The sequence below is a fragment of the Leptonychotes weddellii genome, chromosome 3, assembly GCF_054177405.1.
Source record: "Leptonychotes weddellii isolate Sample4059 chromosome 3, ASM5417740v2, whole genome shotgun sequence".
In the NCBI taxonomy this organism is placed as follows: Eukaryota; Metazoa; Chordata; class Mammalia; order Carnivora; family Phocidae; genus Leptonychotes; species Leptonychotes weddellii.
The window spans coordinates 148919193-148937812 of NC_138371.1; the positions used below are offsets into that span (position 1 = coordinate 148919193).

The 18620-nt window shown below is 41.1% G+C and overlaps 1 protein-coding gene and 1 long non-coding RNA gene across 2 annotated transcripts in view; one reads left to right on the forward strand and one right to left on the reverse strand.

Moving 5' to 3' along the window:
* EDNRB (endothelin receptor type B) overlaps positions 1-12762 on the reverse strand; it is a 24538-nt gene extending 11776 nt beyond the window's left edge. The window contains exons 1-2 of the mRNA XM_081815084.1: positions 12510-12762; positions 11151-11686 (exon numbers count right to left, since the gene is read on the reverse strand). Coding sequence (XP_081671210.1) covers positions 11151-11636 — 486 coding nt within the window. The 5' untranslated portion in view covers positions 11637-11686; positions 12510-12762. The remainder of the gene's footprint in view (positions 1-11150; positions 11687-12509) is intronic.
* Positions 11959-15466, forward strand: LOC145720675 (uncharacterized). The gene is made up of 2 exons (XR_014143828.1): positions 11959-12027; positions 12118-15466. It is a non-coding gene; the product is annotated as an uncharacterized LOC145720675 (long non-coding RNA).
* The last annotated feature ends 3154 nt before the right edge of the window (positions 15467-18620 follow it).

Below are 18620 nucleotides of genomic sequence, written 5' to 3' on the forward strand. Positions count from 1 at the left end.
CCTGAGCTGAAGACAGACGCTTAACCAACTGAGCCACCCAGGCATCCCTCCTTCTCACATTTTTAAAAAGATTTTTTTTACTTGAGAGAGAGAAACCATGAGCAGGGGGCGGGGGAGGGCAGATGGAGAAGCAGACTCCCTGCTGAGTGGGGAGCCCCATGCGGGGCTCGATCCCAGGACCCTGGGACCATGACCTGAGCCAAAGGCAGACGCTTAACCGACTGAGCCATCCAGGCGCCCTCACCTAGCTATTTTATTCATATAATATCCAAAACTTAGGAAATTTTCAAATATCTTATTGTTTCAAATCATATCCAAATATGCAAATATTAGTATCATGTAGGTACAGCCATCAGATGAATCAAGATGAATGAGGGTTCAGGCCGCTGAAGGGAAAGAAGTCTGGCCAATGGAAATGAGCTCTGCACTGAATCTCGGCCCTGTTTTGAGGTTACTATTGTTTTTGGCTCAACCTAGAAATTAGATGATTGCTCTTCATACCACTGGGAGGCCTGCAGCCCAACCTCTGACCCAAGTTATCACAGGGCACAGGGAAACACAAACTGAAAATTGTAACTATTCTCTTCAAGTTCAACACAGAGATAGTCAGAAACCTAATCATAACTGAGGGATTACAATTTTCTAATCTACCCTTCCAAAGGGAAAGGAACTGCAAACTAGGGAGTATTAATTAACCTTCATCAGCTTTCAGCTTTTCGGACTTTCAATTCAGGTCTGAACGCTGCTGGTCCTGAGAGGCCACAAAAGATGAGAGACAAAGTGCAGGCTGGCACTTCTATTGTTTCATAATGAGAAGGGTGACTTTGGCAACCCCTGCCTCTCTCCAATCAGAAGGCGTTGTGGAGATGCTGAGGAGTCAGACACCCAGTCACAGAAACCAGGCCCACTACTGATGCTCATCTTGGTCTTAATGTCTTCCAGTAAGTCTTGGGCAATCTAGTGCTGGGAGCTTATTTAAAATGCAAAGATATTGGGGCGCCTGGGTGGCTCAGTCGTTAAGCGTCTGCTTTCGGCTCAGGTCAGGATCCCAGGGTCGTGGGATCAAGCCCCACATTGGGCTCCCTGCTCGGCGGGAAGCCTGCTTCTCCCTCTCCCACTCCCCCTGCTTGTGTTCCCTCTCTCGCTGTGTCTCTCTCTGTCAAATAAATAAATAAAATCTTTAAAAAAAAAAAAAATAAAATGCAAAGATATCAACCTCTTGTTTAGAGGTAAACAAAACCCTGAGTGAAGGTGAGAGAAAAGCTGCTTAAGTTTAAAAACAAAAATCACTCTCAACCAAAATGCCATCTTTACATTTTGGTGAAAGAATGTTCTTAGAGATTTTTATGATAACTGGAAATTAATTATTTCACTATTTGTTGACAAAAATCATGACATCCAACACCTAATTTGAAGTCCAACAATATAGCTTTCTTTTTTGTAGGGGAAATTGATGCTCTTTATTGCAAGAGGAAGCAATTCTAACTCTAAACCCAGCAATAATACACTCTTATTCCTTATGCTTAGGTTTTTTTTTTTTTTTTTTTTTTGAGACTTTACCCCATTCAATTAGAAAACCTAAGGGCAAGATCTGAATACCGGACACAAATCAAGCACATAATCAAACAGGTCTCCCTAACTGCAAAGTCAATGTTAGAATTCTGTATTGTTTCGAGGTCCCTGTCACATGAATTAAATTTTTAGCTCCTGCTTAAAATTAAGTTTGAATACATATTACCTACCATTTATTAAATGTGAGCCAGTTAGAACATACTCCCATTAACTGTTACTGGTTTTCACATCATGATGGCTCATCGAAAGAAGAGCTTTTGTTACTGTTAGGTCCTATAGCAATGTGGTGTCCATTTGACAAATGAGAGGCCACGCTTGTGCTGATCCCTTTCCCCTACAGCTTATACTGCTTCTCTAGAACATTTCTATTGTATGAATAAAAACAAATAATCAACACTAGATTTAAAAAAAGACGTGATCATACTGATTATAAGGTTTCTACTCAAAGAGGACCATGAGTTCATTACTTTATGTTGGAATAGCTGTTTGAGAAAGATAAAAGGCCATAGCATCCAAATACGTTATTTTTATATCACATTTAAAAGTTATTTTTATATTATGGAGTTTTTTTCTTAATTTCTAAAAGGACAAATTGCTTGAACAGGAAATAAATATCCTTTCTTTATAAGTATTGTTGAGTCCTACAAAGTCTCTCCAACTGGGGGATTTACATTTTTCATTTCTCTTTTTAATTAAAAATTACATTCTTGAGAAGTTAAATGGAAAAAAACCCTGTTAATACATACCAATGTTAATGCCCAAAGGAATCAAGCCCCATAAAGTCAGGAAATTCGGAAGTTAACAGTCTCGCACTAATAAATGTTCAGTCGCCTCATTAACCATATATATACTATTTTCTTTTTCTATTTTTTTTTACTTAAGACTATGTACTGAGCTTTAACTGTTTATTTGTTTCAGAATATTCTGTAACATTTATAATGTCCAGCATAGTGCCTGGCACCCACAGTGGTCACTCATTAAAAGCTTGTTAATTAGCAGTGAATGAGCACGTGGAGGGATGAAAAGAATGAATGCGATCGTGAGGCAGAAATCTTGTGATTAAAATTTTTGTCATGAACTTTCAGTTCTCACATTTGAAGCAAATTCTTTAGAGAACGGAGATGGCTCTGCATTTATTTTTTTGTATCGTCTACTTCAGGCCCTTCCTTCCTCCTTCCAGATCAGGTCTTCCTGACACATGAAGCCAGGGTCCTGAGGGATAGAGGGTGACGGCTGGCTCTTCTCTTTTGGGAGTTCTGCCTTCCAAGCAGGCTAGAAAAGGTGAAAAGCAAAAATTCCTCTCTGTCCTCTCCTACTCAAAGCTGCCAGGGAAATGACTGGCATAAAACAAACCTACTGTTTCTCACCATCTCATGGGGCCCTATGAGGAGCCTGAGTTGTAAATTTGGTGGAGATGGATGCCCTAAGCATGGAGATGCTGTAGGAGATGATCATTTCAGAGGCTGGGTGAGCCACGTATTAACAACAACCAGCGTTACTTGGCTAGATTGCTGTGATGAGCTGTGAACATTTCCTTCAAATGGCTGGTATTATAGAAATGTTTTTACAATAAGAGTCAAGAGAGGTAAAGAATGGAGCAGTTGTGTTTCACAACTTTGGGAAAGGGTGTATTTTTCTGTTTTATCTCTGTTTCCTGGAGCAGATAAGAATTTTTCCTGCATTCGAACTGGCTTTTTAAAGATAGAGCACCCTCATTCAAGGATTTCCATTTCTTTTTAAAAATCACATATAGGGACAGAATTTAAAGTAAGCTGATGGTCAAGTACATAGAAAATATTTTTTTGGCATACGGTGTACCCATGCCCTTGGGGACAAATATCAATTACAAGTTCCATCATGCATCCATTAAAACACACTTAATCACTTAAGGATTAGGTCGTGTGAATTAGAAATATGTGGTCAGAAATAATGCCAGCTTATCCCCCAGGGGTGACACTGAAACAGACCACAATGTGAACAGTGCCCCCTGGAGTTGTGTGAGACAGAGACTCCGTCTCCGGGAATCTGTTGCAGGCACACCCCAAAACAGGGGGTGTTTCCTGCTCTGGAAACACTCCTATGACTTGCTGAAATGGAATGATGACTCCATGAAGATGAATTAAGTTTCTTGAAACAAAATCTCCAGGAGAAGCAAAGAGATAGAGAAAAAGATCAAAAATAAATGTCTTAGGAGAAATTTAAGTTCACTTTAAATATATTTTCCTACTAGTGTTACAATGAAATCTATTTCCAAGTCTATAACAGGCCAATGAAATCTATTTCCAAGTCTATAACAGTCTATAACAACTCTCCTATTATCTGAACTTAAAAGCATATCCATAGTTTGTGCTTAAAAACTCACTGACACATTACACATTCTGAAGAATTCAACAAAGAGCATTAAGAAATGCTCTTTCCAAACCTAGCATATTAGTAGATTCACTTATCTGAACTGTATCCTCTAAGATCACTATGACACTTGAAGAAGCACGAATTACAACTTGATGGTCTCATGGCTCAGAAAGAGACTTGCAAACTTTGTGAAGTCCACAAACCTTATTAAATCATTTCACATCTTAAACCGAATTCTATTCAGACACTATATTAGGGGACACTGGTAAGCTACGATGAGAAGACATTTGATTACTATGGAATCTAAAAGCCCTTTATAATAATTTGAAAACACTGAGCGAGGGGGGAAGAAGATATGTACAATGTAAACATCCAGAGAATAGTTTTCTTCCTTTCTGGAAACTACAATGGAGCTAAAGAGGAAAGAAGTAGAGGAGAGAGGACACAAATCAGGGGGCACAGGTATGGCTGAGAGTCTTGGGGACAGAGAACGGCGGAGAATTGTGTCAGTCCACTTTGCTAATACATTTCTGACTCAAGCATGAGCCTCTTTCTCTCTCTTGTACCACCACACTTTGGCTGTTTTCTTATTCGTTTACATTTTCACCAGAGAGTCTACAGGAAAAGAGCAATAATCAATCTCTAAGATAAAAGCACTGGGAAGAACAGAAGTCTAAAATGAGAGAACTTGTTGGCCAAGGTATACCCGACACACCACACTCGGCTATTTCCAAAACATAATCAACCTCGTCTTAACTCTGTAAACTCTTGAAAGAGAATGTTTCACATCATAAATTACATCTTGAATCTTATTTCAACTCAGGCTCTATCTGTCAACACCCTTTAAAGCACTTAATCATTTATTAGCATTTGGCATGTTTCTCTAAAACTAATCAACTATAAAACATATTAGCCACACAGAGATAACCTTATATGGTTTTTCTTTGAGAAATGAAGAACATGGCTCCCCAGCCTTGAAACAACAGGGTTTTGGCTCTGTCATCCTCTTGTATAGCTATGGAAATATCTTCAATCTTGACCAACTCATTTAAAGTGAGTAAAGAAAAGATGTAAAGCCTTTGATAGATAAGCCTTCGTGTATTAAAAGAAACATTGCCTTGATATTTTAAGAGGCTTGGATTTATGGAGTGACCAAGTGGCAGATCAAAGGTAAATACAAGAAGTACCATAAAGTTAACCTGGGGAACTTTCATTGCCCAAGGCCAAGAGTTTGCCAATCATTTTGTCACGAGAATCCATGTGTGGAGCAATGGATTGGGAATATGAAATCTTGAGGTCCTGGGTTATTTGAATTATGCTATTGACCTATTATTTAATTATGACTAATGTCCTCATATAAGAACAGGAGCAAACTTCCTCCTTTTTTCATCTGAGCAGTTATAAAAAATATGATTAGAAAAGTCCACTGTCCTTACATTTTATGTATAACATCTTTTGTCAACAAGCATCTGTCTGGTATTGACTGTTGCAGGCACTATGCTAGGTGGGTGTTGGGGTATTAGTTTTATTTGTTAGTTGATTCTAGGTCATTCAGAGCTCATAGTCTAACTCTTGATTAGTACTTTTAAAAAGCTTATACTTTAAATGTGTTTAATTGGTGCTCCTTAAATTTTCTTTGCGTTAGGTAAATGAATCTCAAGGTATCTAGGTTCTGCTTTGGGTTCAATGAACTTCTGCTACTATAGCATCTCTAAATATTACTAAAATTTCAGTAAAATATCTCAGTTACTTAACTGGGGATGGGAAGAGTGTTATTACCTTGGAAGAAATCAGACTCCCTATCCAATGATACTTTTACCTCATGTATTGTTCTACATGCATAAACCCCCACTTATTGACCAGAAAATTATAATTTCAAAAGTTAAATTTGATGGTGTTCAATTGACTTTGACTTCTAACTGTGAAACTAGTCAATTACACACAAACTTGTTAAGTACTAGAAGTAGTCTAAGACTGGAAGTGAGAAAGGTAAGTTTGTTCAGAAAGATAGTGTCACAAGTAGGAAATGTCTGATTACCTGTCAAGGTCACTTCACTCAAAACTCATTTGTGGATTCAGTGAAGCAATGCCACATTTTTACATGCCAGCATTTAAATGTTAGGTGTACCCTACTTTAACTAGTTAAACATTAAAGATCAGCAATTTTGCCTCTCAGAGTTACGAAGGCAGGCCCTTTGCTTCTAATAGTAGCCTACAAAATCTTAACAGCAAAGCCATCCAATGGCACTCCACCACCACTGGACAGCCGATTAAATGTGGATCTTTATCACACTAATGTTCTTATCGGTTAGTGTCTTACAGTTCACAAGCAGATTTGTTTGCAAATGCAGTTTGCTTACACATAAAGGAAGTTATATTTGAGAATTAACTGTATTAACTCAGTTACCCATGCAAATATAGCACAGACTGAAATTGTTAAGAAAAATCCAGAGATAACTTAAAAACTTATTATTTGCCCAATAATTTTTAATTGCTTGAGAAGTTCAAAGAAGTTAAATAAATTTTAGCTTCAACTTGCAACCAAGCTTTGTTAAATATCACCGCTAAACCAAACCAAGCCAAACCAACCAACCAACCACCAACTAACCAATCAACCAACCAACATAAAACCTTCACAGCATCCAGAAGTACGCCTAGCTCTTTTGCTTTTTACACAGCTTTGACAACTTTGACATCGGTGCTACTCCAACTTAGTAGTTAGACAGAGTCTCACAGGCAACAGACATTTAGGTTACCGCATTCATTGCAGTCTATACAGGAAGGACACGATTAGCTTGTGAATAAGGAGAGATTCATCCTCCCATCAGATACTTATAAATCCTGGCTTTTAGTTCAAGTATAGATATAGACCATGCACATGTTGGCATGGTGATCCACGTATATATTAGAGATAGACATTAATACATGTATATCTGTATGGAGAAGTTACATAAAATAGTGATTCAAACTAAGAGGGCCATAATAACTTTGGGGCACAATATAGAAATATCTATCAAAATCACAAATGCATATATCCTTTGATTCAGGAATTCTAGTTTAGAAATTTATCCTGCAGATATAGTCACACATGTGTGCAAAGCCATTTGTATGAATATATTATTTGTAGTCACGTTTATAATGGCAAAAGCTGAAAAAAAACCTCAAAATGTTCATTCTTATTCATACACACACACATTCTAGTAACATTTATTCTTTGCTTACTATGTGCCAGGCACTGTGCCAAATGATATTCACCTGTCCGTTTGTATATGTATATATGTGTTAAATATACATATATACTTTTAAATGTCCTCTTTGAACGACTGCATTTTTCATTTTCATCCGGACGGCCTGACATATCACAGCATGTTAGAGCCCTACCATGTGCTGCTGAGAAGGGTAAGCCAGGCTCTTCTTTTCAGCATATTTAGGTGAATATGTGAAGCACTTCAACAGCTTCTCTCTGCTGGGTGTCTTAAGACACCTCTCTGGACTTTGTCAGAGGATTTCCTCTCTGACACAAGAGACCTGGTGAGAGGACTGACTCTACCAGGGAGTTTCCATAGACCCAGTGCCTTGAGGGAGTCAAGGCAGAACAGATGTATAGCCTGAGGTTTGTCAGCATCTCACAGCAGCCCCTCCCTGTGAAGTTCTGTCTCAATTTCCAGCAGTAGCAAAGACTATGACATTTTGGGGTTTGCCAACTTTTTTGAACACTGGATTTACTGAATTCCAGATTAATGTAATAGATTCACACGGACGTTTCTGGTCCCTTGGGTGTGCCAACAGATGGGATGGGTGGGTTCTATGAACCCCTCAGAATTTTGTGAATGTTGTGTGTGTGTTTATGATAAGAATGAAAATTTGTTTATGTTTTATATATAGATATATAAAATTAATATGCCATATTAATATATATATAAATTTTATATAGTATATACAACAAACTGGATTCTGAAAGAGAATTGTAAAACCCCGCAGAAACAAAATTAGAAATCACTGGTTTAGAGATTCAAGTCTCCCACTTTAGGATAAATTGAAATGGCCCTCATAATTCACTTAAGTTACTTTGTGTTAAGTATCATGCCTGACTATGCTGAAATTCTAAATGCATTTTTAAAAACTTACTTATATGTTATCACAGTTACTTAGGGGAATAAATGGCTTTTAACTAGTCTGAATTGGGTGTTTGATAAATAAATCTTCTAGAATAACAAACAGCGATATTATCCATATTATATATTGCAGAACATCTGAAAAGGATTTGAGGAGATAGAAATCTTCAAATGGGGTCGCCTGGGTGGCTCAGACGGTTAAGAGTCTGCCTTCGGCTTAGGTCATGATCCCAGGGTTCTGGGATGGAGCCCCGCATTGGGCTCCCTGCCCAGTGGGGAGTCTGCTTCCCTCTGCCTCTCTGCCCCTCTCCCGCTGCCCTTCTCCCCACTCATGCTCTCTCTCAAATAAATAAATAAATCTTGAAAAAAAAAAGAAATCTTCAAATAACTTAGATTAGAATTGAAAACATTTGCCAAGTATCTTATTGTGTGTTAGTGTATCATATAATTCCACCAGTGCACTCAAATGAGGTTCTAACAATACTCCATGCGGGAGAAGGGCATGCTGGGTCTGAGTTCACTCAGTGCAGAGGGACAGGGAGGACCACAGTTTCTAGGACCAGATGGATGCATTGGAGCTCTAGTTTCATCACTATCCAGTGGTGTGACATTGGGCAAGTTACCTCTTCACCTCTCCAACACGTAGTTTTCCCATAAAACGGGGATGACATAGGATTTCTTGCAGTGATTTAGTGAAATAAACCAAGAACCTGTGCATAATAGATGGCATCCATTATTATTATATTATGCTTCAAGTGACACAGGTTTATGCACACTAAAAAAATAAACCAAAGGCTCCCATGTAAGATTCCATGTTGGCAAACCTGGCAATAGGACTTTATCCTTGCGATGGATTTGTTTATGACCAACATAGATGACTAGATGGCCAGATTTGTAATGACTCATTAGTCTGTTTACTTCAGAAGTAAAAACACAGCTTTAGCAGACTGAATGGCTTCAGGCAAAATGATGTAATTTCCTAGGCAAATCATAAAGAAAATTGAAATGGAAGTAAAAGTTATGTGCCCCCCTGGGAGTCAGATATCCTCAGGTTGATTGAGTGTAATCATTTGACCAGACAGACAAAGTAAGACGGTCCTGGAAGAGCTGATTTCAACCGGCCTAGAAGCAACCCATCTACAAGAAAATGTCCTCAACCCCATCTTTCATACAGCACTTCAGCTGCTGGCTGGCTTAAGAAGGTCTCAGACTGAGTTGGACATGTGGGGTTTTCTGAGACCTCCCCAGAGAGAGCTTTCACAAAATTCTCTGCAAGCCTAGCAAACCTAGATTGCAATCTCCTTTTTCAGAGGGCTCTTCTTGTGCTTATTTAAAAATTTCTCAACACCTTGTACTCTATAGTTTCTCAAGTTAGTTTTGATGAATTGAATTGGAATCCTTTGCCAAATTGGAATGGTAAGACTTGGTCTGTGGGACTCCCTAAAGAAGTAAGTGCATCACTTCTGGCTCTAATAGAACTGTCACTGCATTTAAGGGACCCATTTCAGACTGTGCCTCTTCCAGGAAACACTCAGACTTGAGAAGAACCAGTTACCATGCAGATTTTAGGATTTCTTCTATTTATCTACCATTTGTGGGAGTGTTTCCTTCTAGAGCCTGGCTCTTAATTCGAATTCTATTTCTAAACTTCAGAAATTGCTAAAATTCCCTTAAAGAATGGTTATTTGGATTAGGACTTAAAGGCATGCCTTATGGTGACTCCTTCTCAACAAAGATCTTGAGTTCCCCGCCCCCGCCCCCCCGCCTCCGCCGCCACCAATGATGCTTTTCTAGCCCTCCATGCCATATTTTCCCCTTGTACTGAGCCCTGGACTACCTTCAGGCAAATTCCCAAAGCACATTCCCATTCCTTTACACTTTGGTTCTGTTCTTCTGTGTGATATTTCTATTACTGAGCATGATGGGTAAGCAGAGTTTTACATACTTGCATGGGCCTTTAAAATCTTCTGTTGGGCCTTTAAAATATTCTGGTTCTTTCACTTAGGCTATTTTTCTTAGCACCACAAAACCCCAGTAAGTGGGCACTAACAGCCTCATTGTAGGGTTGAGGAACCTGAGACCCAGCGACGTTGGGTTGTGTCTAGAGGTCTAAAGCAACCTGGAGTCAAGTAGTGTGGGGGTTTAGGTCCTGCCCTAGCTCTCCCTGCTGTTTCCTCCGATGCCCGTGGTAATCGCAGTAATGTTAGCTACTGAAATCCTTAGAGATCTTGCGTTGAGCCCCCTTTGGTTTATTCACAAGGTAATCGATGAGGGTACAACTTGCACTCTGGACTTGATAGATTTGGGCTTGATTCCCACCTCCATCTCTTACTGTGAGACCTTGAACGTCTTATCAGTCATCTGTAAAATGGTGAAATATCTACTGCTGGGTTGTCAAAAGTAGTAAAGGGAAGTAACCTATCCATTTCAGTGCTTGGCCCACTGTAGACCTGCAATCAAGAAGACGGTACACTACAGTCATTCACAGCAGGTGAACTGTGTTGGTGTACTCACTTGTCTGGGTCTCTTTCTTCTAGCCCATTTGTTTCCTAAAAACCCATTCCATCCCCTCTACTTTCAGGGCCCTCCCCAAAAATGCTTCCCAAGGTTAATGTGCATATGAATCACCTAGATATCTTAAGATGCAGATTCTGCTTTTCTAAGTCTGGACTGCACTTGCAGTTGTAACAGGCTCTCTGGTGATATCAATCCTGCCAATCCACGGACCACACCTTTGCAGAGAGAATGGACCCGGTGAGCTGGGCTTAGGGACTAGATACTTCAGGACCAGTGGTTCTCAAGCTTTACAGTTCATCATCATCACATGAAGAGCTTGTTAAAATACAGACGACTGCACTCCATCCCAGAGTTTCTGAATCAGCAGGTCGGAGGTGGGGCCATAAAATATCATTTCTAACAAGTTCCCCAGTGTTGCTGATCCTGCTGGTCTGAGGACTACACTCGATCGAGGCTTAGCCTAAGGTTACTAAAGACCAGTAGGGAATTTATTTCCCGTGATAACTGACTTCAGGAGGTGATGGATCTTCTTGAGTAAGCGTCCCATCTCCCCCCTCCTAACTAGGCACCCTCCCGTTGATATTAACCCTTTACCTTGTAGACAGTGATGGGGATGTCAATGATGATGTGCAGCAGGTCTCCCAGAGCCAGGCTGGCTATCAAGATATTAGGGCCGTTTCGCATGCACTTGTTCTTGTAAATGATTCTCAGCAGTGTGGAGTTTCCGATGATGCCCAGCACGAACACCAGACAGGACACCACCGTGTTGATATACTTGAAAGTCTCCTTGATCTCGGTGGGTTTTTCGCAGGGGGGAGGGGAGAAGGTGCGTGGCGGGGCTCCAAGTGTTCTCCCTGCTTTAGGCATCTGCGGCGGTGCAGAAGACCATTGCACGCTGGCGTTGGAACCCCTGGGCCAGGAAACCTCAGTGGGGGGCGTCGTTATGTCTCCGGGCCCCAGAAGTGGCAGAGTGGCCCCGGCCGGCGGGAATCCCCTCTCTTGTCCCTGGACCCCCGCCACGCCGCAGGCGAGGATCAACGCCACCAGGGCGCGTCCGCGCCAACTTAGCAGAGGCTGCATGCTGCCGCCTGCTCCAGTGGGCGTCGGGTGGCTGCTCTGCAGTTTGGAGTCTGGAGACCAGCAAGAGAAGAAAGGCAGGACGCTTGGGTCAGCTACCCCAGCCACGCCCCTGCAAACCCGCTCCGGCAGAGCGCAGCCGCGCGGCTACTGCCCGCGAGCAAATGTAACTCAAGTTTGCGCGCCAGTGCTGAACCGGTGCGCGTGACCCTCCTGCGCCCGTCCACTGCCCTTCCCGATCCAGCTTCCCCCGTGTTTTTTTTCTCCCTGGCGTTCCCCCGGGGGATAAGTGACTCGCAGTGGGGCGGGGCATTCTGGAAGGGGTGTGCCAGGGCGAGAAGGATGGGTGCCCAAGGCAGAGCTCTGAGTTCCTTGGTGTGCCCCGAGGAAACACGTACGTTCTGACTAGAGACGCGTGGGAACTGGGAAATCAAGGCAGCTAGAGGCCAAGGGCTTATGCCAATCTCTGCATTTTGCTCCGCAGGGAACGCGGATACCCGGTGTCTGAACGCGAAGACTCCTCCGGGCGAATGAAAGCCGCTACTTCCCAGCTGCCTGCGCTCGGAATGCCCCGGAGCCCCCCCGGAGAGCACCGGCTGACTCTGGCACTTCGCAACTCGTCCGACTTGGGGGAGTATCAGCATTAAGTCGGAAGCCTCTGTCCGCTTTAAGTGGCTTCTGACTCTCATGCGCTCTCCTTTACTCCAACCTCCTTTACTCCAACAACACAATTCATTGTATTTTATACATCTTTTCTTTTTTATTAGATTAATATACATATATATATATATATATCCGCAACTACTAACCCGACCTGAGGCCCCAGGACAAGGTTCAATCACTGATTTTAATTCCACACCAAGCCGGAGTGTTTACCTCGCGAGCCGGGAGCACCAGGCGCAGAGCGACGAGCGGGGACCTCCTTCCCGGGAAGCTCTGCTCGCAGCTCGCCTCCAGCCGGCTCCGGGGGCGAGCACGCCTCCCTTCAGCCGCGGGCGGGTCTGGCTCTGACGAAACGCTGAGGGAATGCCAGAGCAAGTAGCCTCCGCAGCTTGCTCGGTCGGGGTCTTTGCTGTCCCTAGACAAGTACTTTTATTCATTCGTCCCTTCCCCATCAATCACCGCCAGACTCCTCCCGCGCCTTCCGACCGCTCTGCAACCTTTCCCCCTGGGCGATGCCTGGACAGCATCCGCAGGAGCTGCCCGCTGGAGAGGGCAGTCCCCGGCCAGGGACGCGTCCCGAGGGCCTGTTGGTTGTCGGAGTTCTGAGTTCTTCAAACGACCTGCCTAAACCAAGGGCAAGTTTTCACGCAGCCGGCGAGACGCGCGGGGCCTCCAGACCCGAACAGGGTTCTGTATTTAAGTTAACCTGGACTCTTCATGAGGAGTGTGACTTTGCTTTCCATTAAGTACCCCGCGGGGATATATCGGCCTGGTTGATTTGGGGGGCCCTGCTCTTTGCTGTTTTTGATTTGCCCGCAAGTTTCAAGTCCACGTCGCTCCCAGCACAGAAGAGCACGATTCTTTCTTCTCCAGCTCTGTCACTGCCCTAGGAGAGGACTGAAATCCCTCCATCATTTCTTCTAGCTGCTGCAATTCTCCTTTCTTCCTGCTAGTCCTCAAGTGCTTTGTCAGGCCATCTCTGGGTTTTTTTATACTGTCCAGGGATTTGATACCCATAGGGGACATATAAACAATCAGAAAGCTGCCGTTCACATTCAAGGTGGTATTTCAACAATAAAATAAATTCTTCCTATCCATTCTTGAACTCAGTTTTTATGGGGTAGAGAGAAACAATGGTGACTGGCAGTTTTACCCAAAGATTGTCCAGAACAGGTCAGATTCAGGCTGTGCAGTGCACACTGGATATTACTCTGCTGTCCTCCACTCCACTAAATCCCTATTCTGTCTGTAAAATTTCATGCCCAGGAGGAACCATCCCATGTGGTAATTCACCTAGAGACTAGGGGGCTCATTCTTGGCTTCATGGCCAATTCATAGCATAGATGGGACAAGAATCTGAGAGTTTTGTCTCCTATGCAATGTTTCCTGGGAAAGTGGAAGTAGAATGTTAATTTCTATTTAAAAAGGTGAACTTTAAGTGTGAAATATGGTCTAAAGAACATAATGAAAGTGCAAGGCTAAAGGAATGAGAAATGTGGTCTAGGGCTGTGAGTGCTAATTCCAAATCAGGCTATTTTGGGCGTAGTACTTATCCTCCCTGTCTGGGAAAAAACAAGGTCAGCATTCAATTGCTTCATAGCTAAGTAAAAATATAAAGTGTTATGTGAATAAGGAATCATATAGATGCATTTGGAGTATGACTATTTTGCTGCTTGGGATTTGCCCTTCTTACACAAGACTCTCTTCATACATCATGCATGGAATCCCTGCTGATGAGGCCCCTTTCATTCTCCCATCTTCACCACCACCTTCGTTCACATTTGGCGCACCCAGTCCTGGATGTCTAGGCACACCTCAGAGATCTTGCAGGTTCGGTTCCATACCGCTGCAATAAAGCAAATACCCCAATAATGTGAGCCAAATGAATTTTTAGTTTTCCAGTGCATATAAAAGTTATGTTTATACTATAGTTTATGAAGTGTGTGATAGTGTTATGTAAAAAAAAAAACAACAGTGTATATACCCTAACTTAAAAATACCTTATTGCTAAAAATGCTAATCATCCCTGGAGCTTTTAGCAAATAGTAATCTTTTTACTGGTGGAGATGTCGATGGCTAATAGACTTATCAGGGTGGCAGCTGATGAAGGCTGGGGCGGCCGAAGCAATTTTTTAAAATAAGATAACAGTGAATTTTGCCACATCACTTGGCTCATGCCTTGGGCCATACTACTACAGATATGAATTTTTTTTCACCTTGTGACTTAAAATCTCTTATTGATAAACTATTTGTTAGTTTACCAGTAAAGCACAGTATAGATTTAATTTGTAAATATGAGCAAAAAATTGTATCGATTTTAAGAATCCTTTCCTGAAAATTTTTCAGTTTGAATTGATTTTGAATTTAGCATTTATGAAGGATTTCTGTCCTTGTTGTTTAATTAGTAAATGTGGAATCTTTTACAAAGTTGCTTTTACGAAGATACTTTTTCAAGTGTCCTAGGATGTATATCAAAACCCCAGATTGGCTAAAATCACCCATTAAACACAGAAAGTGGGGAAGGACAATGTCCCACTCTCCCCTTTAAATGCTTGAACTACAAGGTCATGAAGACATGGTTGAATGCACTTCAGAATTCATTCCTCAAAGAGGTTTGCCATGGGGAGCTTGCCCAAAGCAAACCTTTTCCCCTGGTAAGAGAACAAAGAAAAGCCCTTTTAGCCACAAAAAAAGTGAATACTTTCATGTCATCCCCTTGATATGAATGTACCCTTCGAAATCTACCTTGCATTCTGTAAATCATGAATGCTGAGGGACAAGGTGTGTGCTTCTCCACACGTTCCCCTAGGAACAGATCCAATGATCAAATAATGGTTGAAGTAAGGGCATAAAGAAGATTTAAAGTGATTGCACCAATCAATGGCAAACAGCCTGAGCATTTCTATCTCTTGGATTTTTCTCTGATTTTACGTGACCATAGCTCTTTGGGCTTTAGGGTTAAGGATACTTTTTAAATTAAGGTATACTTTAGGCGTAGTTAAATGCACAGGGCTTAAGTGCACAGTTTGAAGAGTTTTGACAAATGTGTACACCTCTGGGACCCATACTTAATGGGGCTTTTTGAAAATGCATTTACTCTTTGAAAGCAGCAAAATTTGAATAGTTTGGATTTGGTCACTGTTCCTATTAAAATTTTTATTAAGACTTTCTTTCTGCTGTATCAACCTGTTTTATACATATTATCAGCTTCTGTAACTGAAACATAATTCATAAATTAGAAGTGTGCTTATAAAAGAAAGAATCTAAGACTTGAAACTTTATCGATGGTTCCTCTACAGTGCCTAGTTCTAGTCCATGCCCCCATAGTCATGAAAATTTGATAGACTTAGAGTAATTAGAAATAAGACCTAATTAGTTCTCTTCTGCTTATAGAAAATATGAGAAACAGGAAGGTCACACTTCCTTTTTTTCTGTCTGAGGAAAGCAGCATAATTCAGCTACTTCATGCCATGGTCTACTTTAATTAAAGATTTAATTAAAGAATTTGCTTTCCTGCTTACAGCTTAAGTAAGTTTTGTATTTCCTCCTTTGATATATTTTTTAATGCCGGCATCGACAAAAGAAAAAAACAAATGAGTGTAACTTGGTCTGCAAACTCCTTCAACCTGTCACAAGCGCTCTTTGGCACAACTCTGAAAATGTGTTAGGAATTCCAATCTAAGCAGGCAGTCCGACCTGTGCTTTCTTGCTCTGTCAGCACACCCTTGACATTTATGTAAATTACTCTCAGGCCATTCAATCATGGACCAAACACTAGCAGTACTTTTTATTAGAACAATTCTATCATGTGTAAGGCACTCCTTTCGGGGGCTGTTATTTCATATGGGAAATGATTTATGATGACTTTATGGGTCATCTTTACCTCTAACTATTTCCTTTAATTTTCATCTTTCTTACTGCCACTCTTTTAATACCCTAATGGAATGTCTAAAAGGATGTGAAATAGTCATAGGAAGTTAGAAATAGAGGAGAAAGAGAAACTTGGAGATGTAACAATCTGCTGTTGAATCAAGGGGAGTTGCTACTTCTTTAAAGAAAGGGAAAATTCGTTGCAGTACAACGTAGAATGTGCTAGAAGGCACAGAAAGGGAGAATTGAAAAATAAATAAAAAGAAATGGAGAATTGTCACAGCAAGTTTCTTTTTTTTTCTCCAAACGATTGTGTTTTATCAGTGATTTATTTTTTTAAAAGATTTTGTTTATTTATTAGAGAGAGAGAGAGTGAACATGGGGGAGAGGGGCAGGGGGAAAGGGAGAAGAAGGCTCCCCACTGAGCAGGGAGCCTGACATGGAGCTTGATCCCAGGATCCTGGGATCATTACTTGAGCCGAAAGCAGACACTTAACAGACTGAGCCACCCAGGTGCCCCATCAGTGAGTTATTTTTAATGTAATTTCTGCCAATAGTTAAGCTTTGGATTTTAATGGAATCTTTTTAGTCAAAATCTGCTGACATCTTTTAAAAGTTTCCTATTTTTTAAGACCCAGTTTTAGGAAGATAGATCTACTTGAACCAAATGTCAAGGGAAACAGTGATATTCCTGAAAGTTTCTCTACTTTACATTATACAAGTACTTTGATTTCCAGCTTCATCTAAAACAAATAGCTCAGAGTTATGGTGTCCTTTTATCAAGGCGAGGGATCATCAGGGGCTTTCAAAGCTGTGCCCAGTTTTTGTCGGATTGTTTCTAGGGATGCCTCTTAGAGATGAAAATACAGGAAAGTGCCTCTTCTCTTTCAGGCCTTCTAGGAAGAACATTTGTTGCTACCTGTGGAGACAGGGATTCTGAAATGGCTTCATCAACTATGGATTATCCAAATGAAATTGGTCACATAATCTTACAGGAAATGCACAGGAGACATGCTTCCTCCACGGGCAGCTGGGGCTTGTGAAGCTGACATTTGAGGGACCACTGCGGAGGTACTGGGTACCGAGTAGCAGACAGAGATAGTAATGGGGAACCCAGATGAGTGGTTCATCTTTTGAATATCTACATTGTTTTTGTTTACTTGTTTTATTGTGTTCAGTAGTGTTAAGTATATCCATATTGTTGTGTAAGAGACCTCCATGGCTTTCTCATCTTGCAAAGCTGAAACTCTGTACTCTTGAAATAACAATTCCCCTTTTGCCTCTCCCTGTGGGCCCTGGTAATCATCGTTCTACTTTGTTTCTATGAATTCGGCTACTTGAGATAGCTTCTGTAAGTGGAGCCATCAGTGTCTGTCTTGTGTGACTGGCTTATTTCACTCAGCATCCTGTCCTCAGGGTTCATTCATATTTTAGAACTTGACAGGACTTCCTCCTTTTTATGGCTGAATAATATTTCGTATATTCTGTCTGTTGTATACTACGTTTTGTGTATCCATTCATCTGTCTATGGCTATTTGGGTTGCTTCCACCTCTTGGCTATTGTGAATAGTGTTAGAATGAATATATGTTATAGACTGGATGTCTGTGTGCCTCTAAAATTTACATGTTGAAACTGAATCCCCAGTGTGATGGTATTTGTAGGTGGGGCCTTTGGGAGGTAGAACCCTCATAGATGGGATTAGTGTCCTTATAAAAGATTCCAGAGAGCTCCCTTGCCCCTTCTACCAAGTGAGGACACAATAGGACGGTGGTCTATGAATCAGGAAGTGGGTTCTTACCAGACATTGAATCTGTAAACTTTGATCTTAAACTTCACAGCCTCCAAGAACTGTGAGAAATGAATATCTATTGTTTAAAAGCTACCTAGTCTATGGTATTTTTGTTATAGCAGCTCCAACATGAGTGTGCAAACATCTCTTTGAGTACCTGCTTTTAATTCTTTTGGACATACACCCAGAGGTGGGATTACTTGATACTACGGTAGTTTTAATTTTTTAAGGAACCGCTATACTCTTTTCCATAGCAGTGTACCATTTTACAATTACAATATTTATATTTTAAAGTAAACTTCCTTTCAGAAAATAGTTTATAATATCATTGGATAGAAGAATGTGAATGGTTAAAATATAAAATGACATAAATCTATCTCTAAACATATCAGGATTGAAACTGCTGTTTTCTTTTCCCCCTCTCATTTCCTACTCTGATACAGTGGGGAGGATTGATGCCAAATAAATGAACAAATCAATAAGTTAATTTCCAATGTAAATTGCAACATCAGTTTTTGATGATCTTCCATGGCTTAGGTGAGAAAAGAAAAATATTTTGGTTGTTGCAATGGGAAGGGATTTACCCTTGGACAGTGTGGCCTGTGATGGACTTGATAATATGGTATGATAATTTCAGGACTTCTGAGAAGATTTACCACTTCTC